The sequence below is a fragment of the Papio anubis genome, chromosome 6, assembly GCF_008728515.1.
Source record: "Papio anubis isolate 15944 chromosome 6, Panubis1.0, whole genome shotgun sequence".
Classification (NCBI taxonomy): Eukaryota; Metazoa; Chordata; class Mammalia; order Primates; family Cercopithecidae; genus Papio; species Papio anubis.
The window spans coordinates 159,237,388-159,255,570 of NC_044981.1; the positions used below are offsets into that span (position 1 = coordinate 159,237,388).

The 18,183-nt window shown below is 37.4% G+C and overlaps 2 protein-coding genes across 5 annotated transcripts in view; one reads left to right on the plus strand and one right to left on the minus strand.

The window, feature by feature from the left end:
- PRKN (parkin RBR E3 ubiquitin protein ligase) overlaps window positions 1–2,930 on the minus strand; it is a 1,413,696-nt gene extending 1,410,766 nt beyond the window's left edge. For all 3 annotated transcript variants that reach the window (XM_021936901.1, XM_017957438.1, XM_017957437.1), the window contains exon 1: window positions 2,789–2,930. In XM_021936901.1, coding sequence (XP_021792593.1) covers window positions 2,789–2,795 — 7 coding nt within the window. In that variant the 5' untranslated portion in view covers window positions 2,796–2,930. The remainder of the gene's footprint in view (window positions 1–2,788) is intronic.
- Window positions 2,931–3,100: 170 nt separating this feature from the next.
- Window positions 3,101–18,183, plus strand: part of PACRG (parkin coregulated) — a 575,145-nt gene continuing 560,062 nt past the window's right edge. Inside the window, exon 1 of one of the 2 annotated variants that reach the window (XM_003898380.3) lies at window positions 3,101–3,521. In XM_003898380.3, the coding sequence (XP_003898429.1) occupies window positions 3,366–3,521 (156 nt within the window). In that variant the 5' untranslated portion in view covers window positions 3,101–3,365. The remainder of the gene's footprint in view (window positions 3,522–18,183) is intronic. The other variant, XM_017957442.3, reaches the window with a different exon arrangement.

The window sequence follows — 18,183 nt, forward strand, 5'->3', positions numbered from 1 at the left end:
AAAATTACACTTTTCTACGTTGAATTCTTTTAAGCTTTTCTATTCTGCTTTATATTATCTTGAAGTCCTTCTCCACACCTTCCACAAAGGCACAATTTTTAACCGACTTCAATTAAATTACGTTTCCATAGCTGCCCAGGTCAGGGCATTCAACATATCAATCGCAATCCAGGTGGGAAATGTAAGGACTTATGAAACAGTCCTCATCCCAAGAAGGGAATCTTTGGTTTTGAGAAAGTAAAAGGAAGGTACATTCCATTAGCAGTTAGGTCCCAGTCAGTCCTGTTTACTCCTCTTCTACCAGGAAACCCATCTTTACGTTTCTCCAACTGGCAGAATATTATTTGCATTAAGGTTGGGGCGGGAAATTAAAGAAAAATAAAATTAAAAAGAAAAAGAAATAAGTTTTCCTGTTTTAGGCTAACTTGTCCCAGAGGCAGCAACAGCACAGCCCAGATCCAGGAAGAGTCTTGATAATATTATCGAATGTGCTCTGGAGACTCTCCCAGCACTCCCTCAACACAGGGAGAAGAAAAACAAAATTTCCTTTGTTTTATGGAATGAGTTTATAGACTCTTGTTCTCTGTAACTAGTGATTTCAAGTATTCTGTTTTATCTAAGAAGTACAACGAAGGTCATGAGAAGCCTGAGTAGGCCTGAACTACAGCTGCCTGGGCACCATAGTGAAGGTTATAGGATAAGCCTGTGCCCAGGGAAACCTAGATAACGAACATCTGGGTTGCTTGGCAATGGTCATGTGCAGTCCTGTCTTTGTCCTGCCTCTGTATCCCTGCTTTGACACCACTGTAAGTTTGCTTCAAGCTAGCCCACCTCCTTTTGTGAAGTGTGTATAAAAGTCAAGTACTGTCTTTATTCTGGGCCCAGTCTTTTGCATGTGAGTCAGCTGGGCCTGAGTGCACTCGATAAAGATTCTCCTGTTTCAACCTGAGGTCTCTCTCGTCCTCCTGAATCCCGCAACAAGGTGAGTGTAACAGAGAAAGCATAGGCCTGAAAGGAGCAAGCTTTGAGAAGCACTCTTACCTTTAACAGAAAATCCCAGATACATACTATTTACATTTTGATCTCCAACTGATCACTGGATAAAATCTATAATGTCTTTCCTGGTTCTGAATTTTTGTCACAAAAACACAAAACTCATCACTCCAAGGCTTCCTTTTAATGGTTTTCACTTTCACCTACCTTTAGCACTGTTCACCACACCCAAATCTCAAACTGGCCATTCAGATGTTTACTGAAATGTGGCTAATGAGGCTGGGCATGGTGGCTTACGCCTCTAATCCCAGATCTTAAGTGCCTGTCTTCATATAGCTTTACAATAAATTTGTTTCTCTTAAAATTATCTGTGCACTAGATTAAGTTAAATTAAAATAAAATGTATTTAACTGTCTTCAAAATAAGGTATAGGCTATTTTCTTCCTGTAGACTACTGATAGCACGGATTTTGAGAAATCTCTTCTACTTGGTTTTCTGATTCAGTTCAGACTTGTGCTTACAAGTGAATCTTACGTAAATGTCACCTAAAAAGAGCTCAAGAAAACTCAAAAAATTATAACTTTTTCATAATTTGGTTAACTTTCAAGTCATTCACCAAAAGTCAGACCATGCTAGAAAGGGAAGAAAGGTTGGACAACATTCTTGTTTTACCACAGAGACAAAGACAATGCCAGTTAGCTGGCTTGATTCTCCCACTGATGGGCAGAATGTTTACATTTTAACAATAACTTCATAAATAAAAACAGATGTAGTACGTGTTTTCAGTGCATAAAGATCATATATTTTATGAATCCACCTCTCACCTTACTTCTGGACAGACCACATCTGACTTCGAACGTACTTACTGCAATCAAAAGTGTTTTGTAAGGGACGCTCCTCAGGAATTAGCCCTAAACAAGCTCACTAAACCCTCCATACATAACCTGGAGAAACTTCCACAATAATGAAACCCCATATAGCACTGGCTTCTAAACATATGGTGCATTTCCATTCATTTTTAGGGACAGCCCCTAAAGTAGTTTTTGGTTCAACAACCCTGGAAGAGGACCTTTGCACCTTTGCTCATCTTACACATCAAGTGTTCATGAACAACTCTGATGCCACTAAGTTTTGTTCACAAAATTGCACCTCGGTCATTGTGTTTTACCAAAAAAAAAAAAAAAAAAAAAGTTATTTTGCAAAAGGCAGTAGATGTAATCTTGGCTATTATTTACTCTCAATTTTTCTTTCACCTCAGCCCTCCAACGAGAAGTTTAAAAGGAAACATCCGAGGGAGCAAGAAGTTTAGATTCATCTGGAGGAGTTTCTGTGGCGCCCAGCCACCCTCACCAGGTGCCTTCCATTAGAGTTTAATGCTTTGCTGGGGTTTCCTGAAAGAGCCCCACAAAGAGTGGGTCTCGATGGGTCCTGAACCGCACGACAACTGGCCAGGGCCGCGAGGGCGAGGGGCGGCGGCAGGGCGAAGGCTTCGGGACCCTACACGGTCCGGGGGACCATGAGCGAGGACCGGGGGTGCGGGGCCGCCTGGCGTCCCCGGTGAGACGGTCTTCACGGGAACGCTCAGAGCAGGGGCGGGCGGGCGAGGGCTTGGAACGCACACACTGGGGCCCCGGGCCCGCGTCGCTGAGCTGGAGAGCCCGGCGGTGCGGGCCGGGGACGGCATGGGCACTTTGGCCCCGTCACTGACAGTTGGCACCTGGGGTCCAGGTCGGCCGAGGCCACACCGGGGCGCAGGGCGGCGCAGAGAGGCTGTACCTGGCAGGTACCCACGTACCTATCATGGTCACTGGGCAGGTGGCGGCTGCGGGCCAGGAAAGGGCCTACGCGCGCACCGGCGCCAGCCCGCACCTCCCACCAGCGGCTCTCCTGGGTTAAATCTTCCAGGGCTCCCCGCCCCGGCGCCGGGCCCTAGGAATGCGCACGCGCGGAGGGTACGCGGCCCAGGGCCTGCTGGGAGTCGTAGTTTTAATGCGTAGTTTCTCCTCACGCCTCCTGCCCTCCAGCTCACCGCCGCCTCCCTTTCCGGCTTCAGGCCCAGCAATCGTACGTCACCGGGGGGCGGAGCTATGCGCCCGCAGTGTTGACCAGTCGCTTAGCAACCGGGAGGATTACCTTTGGAAGCTTGTTGCAGCTCTAGCTACGGTCCTGCCCTCTTCCCGCCCCACCCCTCCCCTAAACTCCCTTCACCTAGGAGCTGCCAAACATCTGGATCAACCTGGGCACTACGAGGGGTTGAATTTCTACCATTAACGCGCCTTTTGACATTTTTTTCCCGACCTCCTGCTCACATCCGTAAAACCCACTGATTCTTTTACTACACTTTTTATGAGAACAAGACATTTTCTAGGAAGATGGTGGCAGAAAAAGAGACCCTGAGCTTAAACAAATGCCCAGACAAGATGCCGAAGAGGACCAAGCTGCTGGCACAACAGCCGCTCCCGGTGCACCAGCCTCACTCCCTGGTTTCTGAGGGCTTCACAGTCAAAGCCATGATGAAAAACTCAGTCGTAAGTGATCTTCCTGAATTGAATGCACTCGCTCCGTATCAGGGGACACGAGATTTACAGAGGTTGGCCAGCCCTAGGATGGACTCTGAGCCCATGTCCCGGGTGGTCTTTGCCAAAAATGGCAATTACTTGGCAAGTAGCAGGCGGTCCCCCACAGTGTGTGGGGGGCAGGCTAGGTTGTTAGAATCCTGGGCAAATGATATACTCTGCCCATTGATAAGCACCTTCCTGATAACTCATCGTTTCTAAACCGCCCAAAATTACTCTTACGCTATTTACACGAGGTAAAAAGATCCCCTTTAATTACTGATTGCTAACTAACCCCACTCAGCAAAGGGCCTTACAGAAGATGAGCTCTTAGAAATCATAAACTCTTGCAAAATTTAACATGAGCTGATATACAACTGGGAACATAAACTCATTAAATAATCTATAATGAGAAATTTTGGAATATCCTAGCAGTTAACTCTAACAACACTTGTCTCTTAGAAAATGATGTCATCTTGTTAGAGTACTGAAAGACCACTTAATATGAACACTGTTTCCTGACAGGCCTTTTAAGATGATGTGCTTTAAACAATACAAGCTTTAGCTCATGTGTCTCTGCTACTAATACAATTCATATTTCATCTGCATTATTTGTAGTAACAAAAATAAAATATTCTAAGTATCATTAGAGAAAAAAGATTAAAAATACATACAAATATTTTAGCTGTCTGCATGATAGTATATATTTTTTAAACCTTCCTATTTGTTAAATAGCTTTACACTTGGTATGCTAAGGCAGATTTTGCTACTGAGTAAGCACCTGTCTGGGAATGAGGCATTAAATAATAAATGCAGCTTTCAAATTCATATAATTTACACCCTGGGAAGATCTGAGTTATTACATGTGGCAATTCATTATGTTAAATGAGTAATGTTGTTTTCCAGTGTCACATTATTTCCTTTGCTTATATGTTGTAAACCTAATAACTTATTCCTAAACGACATACTTAAAATACATGAATGAAACAGATTACCTATAGACCTCTAGGCCAGGTTCCCATGTGGTTATGCAAAATGATATCCTAATTATTGGGAAGTGTGTCAGGTGATTTACAGTAGTTAAAATTCTTGGAAATAGACTAAAATTCTGCTTGTTGTAACTAATTCTTTTTCATGGAATTTCACATAAATTGGTTCTCCTAGGAGTCAAGATGATGCATTTATCAGCAATACCATAACCATTCAAGTTAATAATTTAGTTTTCTTCTACACAATATTTACAATTTTGGTGTTTTTTAATGTTATAATTTAATATCACAATTTTTTTTTTTTTTTACTGGTCAGGGTTCTTTTCTGTTATTTCCTAAACTTGTGTTCATAATTCTTGTATCATGTTAATTCTTTAATATAATCCTACGCCTAAAGAGATAGTTCTGCAAAATCTAATGTTTCTATATTGCCAGATGTAGTAAATATGCCTACATGACTTTAAAAAAACCACATTGATTATGAAGCAGGCTTCTTTATAAACAACTTATTTGTGATACATTATCTTATCTTTTTAAATTCTAAAGGAAAATCTTGTGCTAGCAATACTTCTCTTGCCATTGGAAATCATAATTCTTAAATGCAAAGATTATTTATCCATTCATCTACTTATTCAGTCAACAACTCTCTCTCTCTCTTTTTTTAATACCCAATACTTGTTAAGCACAGTTCTGGGGATTTGGGATCAGCAAAGCAAAGTCCCTGCCCTTAGTATTCCAAGGTAAACCAAAATAACAACATTCAAATCTTGATAAAAGAAAGCTAGATAATACTGTTTATACAAAATAACTTCAGTGGTACAAGAAATAAAAATTTTCCATTTCATAACCAATATTTACATTTCACCATTTTTATCTTTAGCAGTATAGACTTTTCAGCATTATAAGATCAAAATATCCTCATCTCTTTCTGAAGGTGTATTTCGATTCAGGATATGTATGACAATTTCCAGCTTTTCTTAATTGCAACCTCATGCTCAAAGGCCAATACCCTCCAAACCACTTTTCCAGTTAGATAAGTCACCATTCCAATGCTCTTCCACTTAAAACATGAAGAATTGTATATATCCTAAGGAGTTACACAGAGACTCCTGATATTTCTTTGAGTGCAATAGTGATACAAGTACATAAACTTGATCATAAATATGTTTCATCAAATGGGCTGTGCAAGCAGAAATGCTTATTTAAACAGTCAGTCTGGATATAAGAGCGCAAAATTATTGAAAAATAATGATAAATGTAAATGGCAAAATTTTTAAAATCTCAGTGTCAAGTATTGTTCTTCAATAGAAAGTAGACTTTGTTTCCATGAAATTTTTTTTGCATTCTATAAGAAAACAAGCATCACAAAAGCCCTGCCATCAAATAATATTCAAATTCACATTTTTATAGTGCTTGCCTATAAAGAGATGTAAGAGATACACAATTTGAAGATTTCAAAGTTCATTTTCCTTTTAAAGGCTTTATTTGGGTTGCGATAGAGCCTATGACCAGAAACTATTAACCAAGCATTTTGTTGTCTTCATCTTGTCAGATGCTTTCTGTGCTGAACATGCTTATCGTGAAGCAAATTAGAAAATTGACCCAGGTTTATGGTGACAGGGAAGTTGAGTTTAGCTTAAGCTTTCTATTACAGCTTTCCTTCTCAATAGACTATACATGCTTTATGCTCAAAGTTTAGGGGAATGGAATAAATACATATTTTTTTAATATTAAAGTTTGAGTATTCCTATTCCAAAAGTCTGAAGCCTGAAATGGTCCAAAATACAAAACTTTTTGAGTGCTGACATTACACTCAAAGAAAACTCTCTTTCGAGCATTTTGGATTTCAGATTTTCAGAATTGGCATGACCACCAGTGTATAATACAGATATACTCAGCTCTTTGTACAGATTCTGCCTCCGTGGGTTCAACTAACCTTGGATAGAAATGTTTAGGACAAAAATTTTATCTGTATTGAACATGTACAGACTTTTTTTTTTTTTAGTCATTATTCCCTGTTAAACAATAGAGCATATCAGCTATTTATATAGAGTTTATGTTGTTTTACATACTATAAGTAATATAGACATGATTTAAAGTATACGGGTGGAAATGTGTAGGTTATATACAAATACTATGCCATGTTATATCAGAGACTTGAGCATCTGCAGATTTTGGTATCTGCAGGAGGTCCTGGAAGTAATTCCTCATGGAGACTGAGGGACGACTGTATTCCAAATTTGAACAAAAAACAAAAACCAATCCAAAACACTTCTGGTCCGAAGCATTTCAGATAAGGGATAGTTCAACCTGTACTTTACATGTATAGTGCGTCCAATCATGTACTTATTTAACATGTAGTGGTAATCATCAATATTTATACATTCTATATTAAGATATTAATTTGGCTGCTGTAACAGAGACCAAATAACAATAGCTTAATTAAGATGGAAGTTGTTTCTCTCATAATAGAAGTTCAAGTTCGTAGGTAATCCCAGGAGGTTGGGCAGTATTTCCCCGTGAGGTGGGTGCAGGGGCATAGGAACATGTTTGTTCTTTGTATCCTGTAAAATGACACCTGAGACAAAGTGGGCTCGAGACCACTAGGGTCAAATACCTGCCCTCAAGAAGGAGGAAAGTGGAAGCAGAGAGCTTCCCATTATGGGCATGACCTGGACACAGCACCCCACTTTCATTGTCATCCAACTGGCCAGAACCTAGTAATACACCTACATTTTCCCGTTTTGCAAAATCCTGTGAAAGCTTGACCCATGAAGTAACACTCAAGCCCACATACCTGTCTCCTCAGGAAAAGGATGAAGGAAGCTATGTAGTTCCAAAAGGGCATCGTCTCCAACACCTACTTCAGGTAGGGGAGAGAAAAATGGGTATGGAGCAATCTGCAAGAATGAGGCAAGAAGAACTGAAGAGCAAACAGCTTCATTATGAAGGCATGTCCCAGAAACAGCAATCCTCACTCCTGCTCAAATCCTGCCAAAACCTAGTCTTATGGCCACAGCTAGTTGCAAGAGAGGCTACGACATGTAGTCTTTAACTGGTAGCTCTGTGTCCAGCTCAAACTTGCAATGTTTTATGACTGTAGCCAAGGGATATTGGGGGATAATTAGAAGTGTCTAACTCCAGTGCTAAATGTGCTACATTATTGGTGAAGAAAAGGAGAGAGACAAGTAAAATAATTACAATACAAATAAACAGATGTCTCTGGTAGAGAAGTACTAATGATGAAGGGACCAAGTGGCGATAAACTAATGGGGGCCCTCATCACCTTTTGTCTAGGTTTGTACAATATCATCCACCCATCAATTGGTTAACTCCCTCAATCAATTTTCGGTACAATTACACTAATCTTTCCAGTACAATGTTCTGCTCCTATTACTATTCAGAGCTTTTGGAGTTTCCCAATTCTTATAGAAAAAAGTCATGATACTTCCCCAGGGCCAGCAAGATCTTCTGTGATCTAATCCCATTCTACGTTTTTAAATTTCATCTCCCACTGTTCTCGTTGACTTCAGTCAATCTGAACCCAGGAAGTAAATCGGATTCTTTATTTTTGTGTTTCTGTTTATGTTGTTCCCTTTGCTCGAACACCCTTCTCCCTACATATCTGCATATACAAATTCATTCTTGTATATCTGCATATACAAATTCATTCGTCAGGTAACACATATCTATTGATCACAGACTATGTGCAAAGCACTGTTTTAAATGCTAGGAATTTAGCAGTCAGCAAAAGACAGAACACATGCTGTCAAGAAGCTTATATTTTTATGGCCAGCAAAATGCCAGCTGCTTTAAGAAGACTTCTTTCGTTCTCCCTTCCTGTCACCCACATAGAAAGTTATCCTTTATTCATTGTGTTCTACTTTATATTATGGTCATTTCTGCTCATGTTTTATCTCCTTATGTAAATTCTCTGTGAGGGCAGTATCCACGTCTAAGTCATTTTTTAATCTTAACCAGAACCTAACAGTGTATTCAATAAATATTTGATGAATGAAGGAAAGCAATTCTACCCTTTCTTCTTATCTCATATTCTCCCACTTTCTTGTTATAATTGTTATTTGTCTCTATTCTGAATTTTTTTAGACCATCCCCTCTAATTGCGGAGCCCACAAGCTCCCTTTAAAACTCGAGAAGGCCGAATCATGGCATTCTTCACCTCAACCCCTCAGGTGGCTCCCTGCCTCACTCAGAGTAAAAGCTAAGGTTCCCATACTGGGAAGGTTCTGTGTGATCTGCCTTCCCTTGCTGCTTTATGCAAATCTGTTGGCCCTGCCTCAGGAACTCGTGTAGTGCCATGCCTTTGCCCTTCCTGTTTCCTCTGCCTGAAATGTATTTTACCCTGTGTGTCATCAGCTCTTGATGCTTCAAATTTCTGTTTAACAATTAGCTATTTAGTGAGCCCCTTCCTGACCACTCTATTTTAAATTTCAGACCCTTAACAATCCCCTCCATCCCAGCTCCAGCACTCCCATCTCCCTTCCCTGTTTTATATTTTTCCCTCTAATATTAATTTAGTTGAGCCTGTGTTTTCTTCCACCAGAGAGTAAGTCCCAGAAGGAGAGGAAGCTTGTTTATTTCACCTATTGCTGCATCCTCACCTCAAGAAAAGTGTATGGCACATAGTAGCTGCTATTTATCTTATTTTGATCAGTTGAATTAATGAATGACTATATTTTATACTACAGTTAGACAATCATCTTCAAATTAGTGGCTTCAAAGAAAATGCCAATGATGTTATATAGATATTAAATCTAGAAATGAGAATAATTTGCAACTGTTTTATGCAGTATTATAAAAGTTATACATGTTCAATGAAAGAAGTTACAGTGGTTTGGCTTAGAAAAGCTTTTTCCTGTCTAAGATGATGAGAAAAAATTGAGTCTTTTTTTCCTTGATTCTGTTTTACTTTTTTACTTTTAATTTTTTATTTTGAAAGTTTGCTTCGCCTTAAGTCAGTTCGGTTTTGGAAGGTATAAATTTTGACTTATTTTCCCTAAATGGCCAGATAACTGTTACATAACCCTTTATATACTTAAATTATGTCAAATATCTTCCTACTAAATTTAGGAATTCCTATCCAATTTAAATAATATGTCAGTGCTGTGTTTTTATTATTTCAAGTAACTTTATTAATAATTGATTACTTAATGTCATATATTTATTCTTTCCTATATAATAGGGCTAGTCATCTTCATTCCATTTGGATTTTAAAACCAATCTTATGAAAAAGGCAGGGTAGACTGTGTTTTTCCACTTAATGTAGAAATCTCAAACAATTTAATATTTTGTGGTTGTTTAGAGATACTTATTAAAGGATAGAGCAAGGACTGGAACCTAGATTTCAAGGTTTTTCTTTCAACAGTTCTCTCACATATTGTGAGTGCATCACTTGGGGAACATCAAACTGAACACACTAATGCAACCAACACCCAAATCCAGAAATACTGTCAATGCCACAAAACCCCGTCTGTCTCTTTCTGGTCACTGCCCAACATACCCACATGCTAACCTTCTTCTGACTTTGGCCAACAGACTAGTTTCACCTGGTTTTGTACTTCAATGCATGGAATCATAAAGTATACAATTGGTTCGTGTCCAGTTTCTTTCATCAACATTCTGTTGGTGAGATTCACCCACATTCTTGCATACAACTATAGTTGTAGAGAAATCCTTCATGTTTATTCCTGTCTAGTATTTTCTTGGATATACCGTGATTTATTTATCCATTGCTTTCTTGATGGGTATCTGTGTGACATCCAATTTAGAACTGTCACAAACAGCACTACTAGGAAAATTCTTACACTTTTTTTGGAGAACGTATCTACGCATGACCAAAGACGTATTTCTGGGAGTGGAATTGCTGGACCCTAAGTCATGCATGTTTGGCTTAGTAACTAAACTAAAACTGTTTTCCCAATTGACTTTTCAAGTTTAAACTCTTTCCAGCGCTATTTGAGAGTGCTGTTTGCATTACAATATCACCAATAATTAATATTTTCTTTATTTTGCATTTTAAGTATTCCAGTAGGTATGTAATGTTATATCCTTATTATTTTAATATTAATTATATTGTGACTAATGAAGTTAATGACTTCTTCATATATTTATTGTCCATTTGCATATGCTGCTTATGGAAGTGTCTTTTTAAGACTTTTGACTGTTTTTCTCTTGGCTTGATTTGGTTTATTTATTTGTAGTGCTTTTGTCCATCTATATTCTAAATGATATGAGGCATTTGTCTAGTATTCTATGTATTGCAACTACAGTTACCCACTCTGTGAGTTTCCTTTCCATTCTCCATAGTGGCTTTTTTGCTGTCTTTTTAAAGTTACATACTTTGTGAAGAAAATTATTACCTTGAACATATTTGTGTACTTCTTCATAATGTGTTCCTCAATCAGTTTCAACTAGCTCTCAGTGAAATACATATACATTAGGACACATGACTTAGAAAATAAATTGGAGCGATTGGAAATGAAATAGAATAAACAACAGTGAAAAATAAATTAAAATGTAATTAAAGTAGAAACTTTGGGCTCAAGGAAAGAAGCATCAATTTTGTCATTCATAAGGGTCAGTATATTTATCAATGGATGTTCAAATTTAATTCTGAGCTTCTTGGCATCTGTTGCTGAAAGAGGAACATTATACACATCTCACTATCACAAAAGGAGAAGCCCATCAATCACTATAGGGAACTGAAGCTTGTGTACACTGAACTCTCTGAGAAATTGGTCATGTCACATTTTAAATACATGCCACACACCATGTCTACATTTTTATGTTTTGCAAGAAATGCAGTGAAAATATCATCCACAGAAGATTTCAGTGAGGGCTAAGTACATGTTATTAAAATGTATCTTGGCAAATTGGATTTTGCATGATATTAAATTGCTGTAGTACATGTACATAGGCTTTCGGTGGTCCAATTTGATCTAGAAATGGAATTTACAGTGCTCACAGGAATGTGTAGATTGTACGTATTTTAGTCATTGTTCTCAGTTCATTTCATGACGGGAGCAAGATAGCTGCTGTTTTTATAAGTTGGCAGGGAGAAAATGTGTAATATGATAAAAACACAGAGTTGGATGACCTGAAAGGGTCTGAGTCCAGGAAAGTTTCCTGAAGGGAATCATGTTTGGTGAAATATAACAGTTGAGAAGGACCTAGGGGAGTGTGCAAAGGCTAAGAGAGACCAGGCTCCCAACTAGTTTGGTTTTCAATCTTATTTTCTGCTTTTTTTTTTTTTTTTTTGCCAAAAATAATTATGTTGTAAATTCTATTCATTATATACATGTTTAAAATTATTTAGATTGCATATATTTTTCGAGAGTATATAGAGTATATATACCTACCTATGTGTTTGTATAGATTGCAATGTGTATAATTATAATACTTTATATGGAATTTTATGGATTCCTTCTAATATGCTAATATTTCACATGTTATTGAAAACTCATAAGCATTTAAAAGACTTCATAAAATTCTATCCTTTAAATTTGTCATAATTTACTTAGTCTTTCACTTAGGTTGTTTTCAACTTTTTGCTATTAGTGTATACATAATGTTAAAATGAGTGTCTTTATATAAAAAAGTTTTTTCTGTATTTTACAGTGTTTCCTTAAAATACAATTTCTGAAGTAAATGTACTGGGTCAGAGATCTTATCAATCTTAAAACTCCTATCAAGGTTTTATTAATACTGCCACTTGCTGTGCTTGAATGTGCCTATTCTAGCTCCTCCCGTGGCCTCCCTAAGGGGCTTTTGACTTCCCGGACTAGCCTGCTGTCTACGGCTCCACCTGCCAGTGTTGAGGGTCAGGATCTCAGCACCTCTGAAACCTATTCATGATACAAATGAGGGGGTTGCAAACATCTAAGACTGTAGTTCTCAGATTGCAAATTGTAATCACTTGAAAGATTCCCATTTAATTCTTCTAAGCGTTCTGGGGTTGATTTAATTAGTCTTTAATTAGGGGTTGGGAACATTTGGGCACATAGTATGATGGGGAAGATCTGAGAAAACTGTTTTCTAGATGGCTATTCAATTTTTCCAAAGACATTTACTATGTAATGTTTTATTCGCCATTGCTTTGTGTGTTCTTTTTCTTGTTGTGTGTTTCATAATTCTACGTAATAGAGATATTTGAGAGGAATTTTTAACCAATGTCCACTGTTTTGATAATTGTGGTAATTAAACCACAACTTGGTAATATGTTTTAGAAATTGGTGAGGCTAATTTATCCTGCTAATTCCCAGAGTGTTTACTTTAAATTTTAACATTTTACCAGTTTAATCTTCCAAATGACCCTTTAATAAGATGTAAAGTCGAACATCATTTTGAGATGGAAATGATCATATAACTCACTTGCAAATAGTGATCATCATATAACACTGTCTTCACTTATAGTAATATAATTTATCATTCCATGCTCATAGGTGTACGTTTTCCTAATAAGTATTTTTATATTTATTTTATACCCAGCCATCTCACTAATCCTCTTTTTAATCAAATGTTTTCACTGAATTGCATGTATTTTATTTTAATCATGTTCTTCTACATTTTGAACAATTTAAATATACAAATAAATGTAGAAATAGAAAAAGAAGTATCTATTCACCATCTAGATTTAATAAACAATATTTTAAATAATAACGTTATATTCTTATAAGTAAAAAAAAAAAAAAACCTCACCAAGAGAGCTACAGCTTAATTTGTACTCTGTCCTTTCATTCCCAGAGGCAAGCAGGATCCTGAAGTTTGTATACATTATTCCTAAATACGCATAATGAATATATATGTATTCATATATCCTATAGATAGATAGATACAGAGATATAGAGATAATTGAAATTCAAGAACTGTTCTTCGGGTTACTTTTTCATCTGAGCTATTTGGTTACAGTGCAGGTTTCTGTAATGCCTTCAGGTCTTACTCAGTTCATTAATAGCAAAATGCTGTCAGTATAAGTAGGACATTCAGATGTGACTTTCCCCATCTTGTTAGTATTTTGTGCCACAAAGTAACAGCAACTGGATACAAATTATACTAACACAGCTAAATGCAGCCTGACACAGAGTCACAGTGTCATAGATTATAACTGTTCACTATGGGTTCCTCTTCCTAGTTCTATTTGTGCACTTGCTCTTGGAAGCGCCTAATGTGAGGCAAGCCCAATCTTTGTAGATCCTTACAGTGTCTCTATCATTTTTTTCAAAAGACATAGCACTGTACTGTATATACTCCAATATTTCATATCTAAAGGTCAGGAATTTAATATTTTAACTGTGGTAGTTAATTTTAATTAGAATGATTGTTAAATGCTCTGGTTACAAAGTTGCATATATGTATAGAGCTTTTGAAACATTATTTTCCCCATACATTTCCCCATGCACTTCGTTATTTCTAGTTAGCCATTTTGTTGAATGGTGGTTCTCCAGGAATGCATGTCCCGTTAATAGCAAATTTGTTTATCTGCTGTATCATATTTCGTTGTGTGAATAAACCAACTGTTTAGTTCATTCTCATACTGAGGGTCTATTAGATTTCTACACTGCAGGAGCATAACGTCCTCACATAGGAGTCCTTGTGCACGAAGGCCAAAGTTCACCAGATTTGGAATTGCTGAAAAATGAGGTATAACTTCAACTTTAATAGAGTTTGTCAAATTTCTCTTCAAAGTAATACATAAATATTTATATTGTGACGCAGCTAATGAGAATTCTTGTTTCCAAATGCTTGTTTCCCAGATCATAATTTGATGGTATCAGACTAAAATTGTAGCAATCTGAAGTATATGAAATAATATCTTGTTTTAATTTGGCATTTCTCTGATTACTAGTGATCATGTTTTCTTTTAATAGGTTTTTTTTTTATCATGTAGATTTCTTCCTCTGTAGTGTGCATATTCATAGCCTTTACCCATTTTTTCTGTTATATTGTCAGTCCTTTTGTTATTGACATAAAGCTGTACTTAACATACTCTAGGTATAGATGTGTTCCGGATATGGGAAGTATATATTTTCTTGCAATTTGTAACTTGTCTTTATACTTATTTTTACATCTTTTTAATACATAAATTTTAAATTTAACTTCAGGTATTTATATTTGTCACATTCTTCCTTTATGGTTTTGGGGTTTTTAAAAAATTTTTGTCGGCCGGGCGCGGTTGCTCACGCCTGTAATCTCAGCACTTTGGGAGGCTGAGGCAGGTGGATCACGAGGTCAGGAGATCGAGACCATCCTGGTCAACATGGTGAAACCTTGTCTCTACTAAAATACAATAAATTAGCCGGGCCTGGTGGCAGGTGCCTGTAGTCCTAGCTACTCGGGAGGCTGAGGCAGGGGAATTGCTTGAACCTGGGAGACAGAGATTGCAGTGAGCCAAGATCGTGCCACTGTACTCCAGCCTGGTAACAGAGCGAGACTCCGTTCAAAAAAAAAAAAATTTTTTTGCCTAGTTTCAAAAAAATTTTTTTTGATCCTGATATTGTAAGCTTTCTTCTCTGTGTTTTATTCTTATAATGTCCACCTATACATTGTTAATTATTTAACTGCTAATTTATTTTTAAGATGGGAGGTAAGACTTTCATTTCATCTTTTCCATATGGAGAGCCACCAAGCCAGTACCATCTATGAATAGTAACTGAGTACTCTGTATTATGAGACTATTTTTCTGTATCAAACTGCCTTTGTTGTTGTAGGTTTACAAATTTTGTATTTAGTGAGATGAGTTCCCCCAATTTGTTTATATCCTCTTTGACATTGTTGGTATCTTACCATCTATAGGAATTTTAGAATAAGCTGTCAAGTTTCATGAAAATTTCTTTGGAGATTTTAAGTAGAATTGTATTGAAGGTGCAATTTGTGGGACAATATCCATTTTTTTTTTTTTGAGACAGAGTCTTGCTCAGCTGCCCAGGCTGGGGTGCAGTGGCATGATCTCAGCTCACTACAACCTCCACCCCCTGGGTTCAAGTGATTCTCCTGCCTCAGCCTCCTGAGTAGCTGGGACTACAGGCGTGCGCCACCACACCCAGCTATTTTTTGTATTTTTAGTAGAAATGGAGTTTCACTATGTTAGCCAGGATGGTCTGAATCTCCTGACCTCATGATCTGCCCTCCTTGGCCTCCCAAAGAACTGGGATTACATGCATGAGCCACCATGCCCAGCCATATCAATTTTTTATGTTCTTAATTTGCTAAGGGTGTTTTTCTTAATTGGAAGTAGTATTGAATTTTATCAGACACTTGCTGCATCTGTTGAGATGATTATAAGGTTTGTTCCTCTTCAATCTGTTAATGTTAATTATGTGAATACATATATTCTAATGCTGAATTATCCTTACATTCTTTTACATTATTTAATCATGATGTATTTAGCTTAAAAAAACAAGCATAGATTATTGGTGTCTCTGATTTACCAGGCAGCAAAGTCCTTCCTAGTAATCCACCACAAGGTGCTTTTATCATAGCATTCGAAGACCAGGTGCTATTGCTAGGGTAGTCACTTCAAGACTGTGTATTATTGCTAGGGTAGTTAGTGTCTTCAAGACCAGGTGTTATTGCTAGGGTAGTGTCTTAGTCGGCTGGGGCTGTCGTAACACATAAGCCATACACTAGGTGGCTTAAACATTTACTTCTCATGGTTCTGGAGACTGGGAAGTTCAAGGTCAAGGTGCCACCATTTTGGTTCAAGGTGCCGCCATTTTGGTGAGGGCTCTCTTCCGTGCTTGCAGATAGTCACCACCTTGCTGTGTCCTTACATGGCTTTCCTCCATACATGCTTGTGAAGAGAGTCTCTCTTTCTCTCTCTCTTTCTCTCTCTCTCTCTCTGTCTCTTTCTTATAGAGCCACTAATCCTGGTCCAAAGGCCCCATAATCAAGACTTATTCTAACTCTAATTACTAGCCCCCAAAGCGCCATCTTAAAATACTGTCACATTAGGGATTGGAGCTTCAACACATGAATTTTGGGGAACACAAATAGTATCAGGTAAGAGATGAGATTGCTATGTTTGGTTCATCTGTCAAGACTGGAAGAAGGACCTATCTCTTGGAGTTCTTGGCTGCCAGAATGAAACAATATTTCTATAAACTAAAATAAATAAAAAACTTTCCTTTGAAAAGAAAACTAAATGTGTGTACCACATTTGCATTCTACAAAAAATTTATTGGATTTTAATAATTTTTTACATACTAATTTATTTGTGGTGAGAACAATTAAATCTGCTCTCAGTGATTTTCTAGAATGCAATACATTGTGATTAACAATAGTCACCATGTTGTACAATAGATGTCTTGAATTTATTTCTCCTATTTAACTAAAATTTTATGTCCTATCACCAATATCATCCCAACTCTCCCATCTCCCAGCTTCTGGTAAGCACCTTTCTACTCTTTGCTTCTATGAGTCCAGCTTTTTTAGATTCCATATAGGATATGGTTTGGCTGTGTCCTCATCCAAATCTCATCTTGAATTGTAGCTTCACAATTCCCATGTGTTGTGGGAGGGACCCAGCAGGAGATAATTGAATCATGGGGGTTGGTTTCCCTCATACTATTCTCGTGGTAGTGAATAAGTCTCACAATATCTGATGGTTTTATAAGGAGTTTCCCCTTTCATTTGGCTCTCATTTCTCTTGGTTGCTGCCATGTGAGACGTACCTTTCGCTTTCCACCATGATTGTGAGGCCTCCTCAGCCATGTGGAACTGTGAGTCCATTGAACCTCTTTTTCTTTATAAATTACCCAGTCTCGGGTATGTCTTTATTAGCAATAGGAGAACGGACTAATACAATATGTAAATGAGATTGTGTGAAATTTGTCTTTCTGTGTCTGGCTTATTTCACATGCATAAATATTCTCCAGGTTCATCATAGTGTCATAAATGACAGGATTTCTTTGTTTTCTCATTGCCTCAAGCACTGGCTCTTTGTATTACAATACTCTTGTAGTAATCTTAGTCCTTCTTTTAAGGCTAAATAGTATTCCATTGTCTATATCTACCACACTTTCTTCTTCTATTCATCCATTGGTGGATGCTTGGGTTGTTTCCATACCTTGGCTCTGGTGAATAATGCTGTGACAAACATGAGAGTGAAGCTATCTCTTTGAATACTGATTTCATTTCCTTTGGAGATATTCATTCATATATATATATATATATATATATATTTGAATTTTTTGAGGGACCTCCATACTGTTTTTTATAGCAGCTGCACCATTTTGCTTTCCTGCCAACAATCTGCAAGGGTTGCATTTTTCCACATCCCCACAAACACTCGTTATCTTTTGTCCTTTTGATGATAACAATTCTAACAAGTGTAAATATCTCACTGTGCTTTTAAATTACAGTGCACTGATGATTAGTGATATTGAGCATTTTTTCATAGATCTGCTGGGCATCTGGATATCTTATTTGGAGAAATGTCTATTCAGTCCCTTTGCCCACTTTTAAAAAATTTGTTCTTTTGCTATTGAGTTATTTGAGTTCATGTTTTTCTTTTAATATTGTGGGTAATTTTAAACAATTATCTTCACTGTAAAAGAGAAAAGTTCTTATGTAGAGTCTTAAGAAAATACATAAAAGGAGAAAAAATAAATCTCAAATCTCATTTTTTA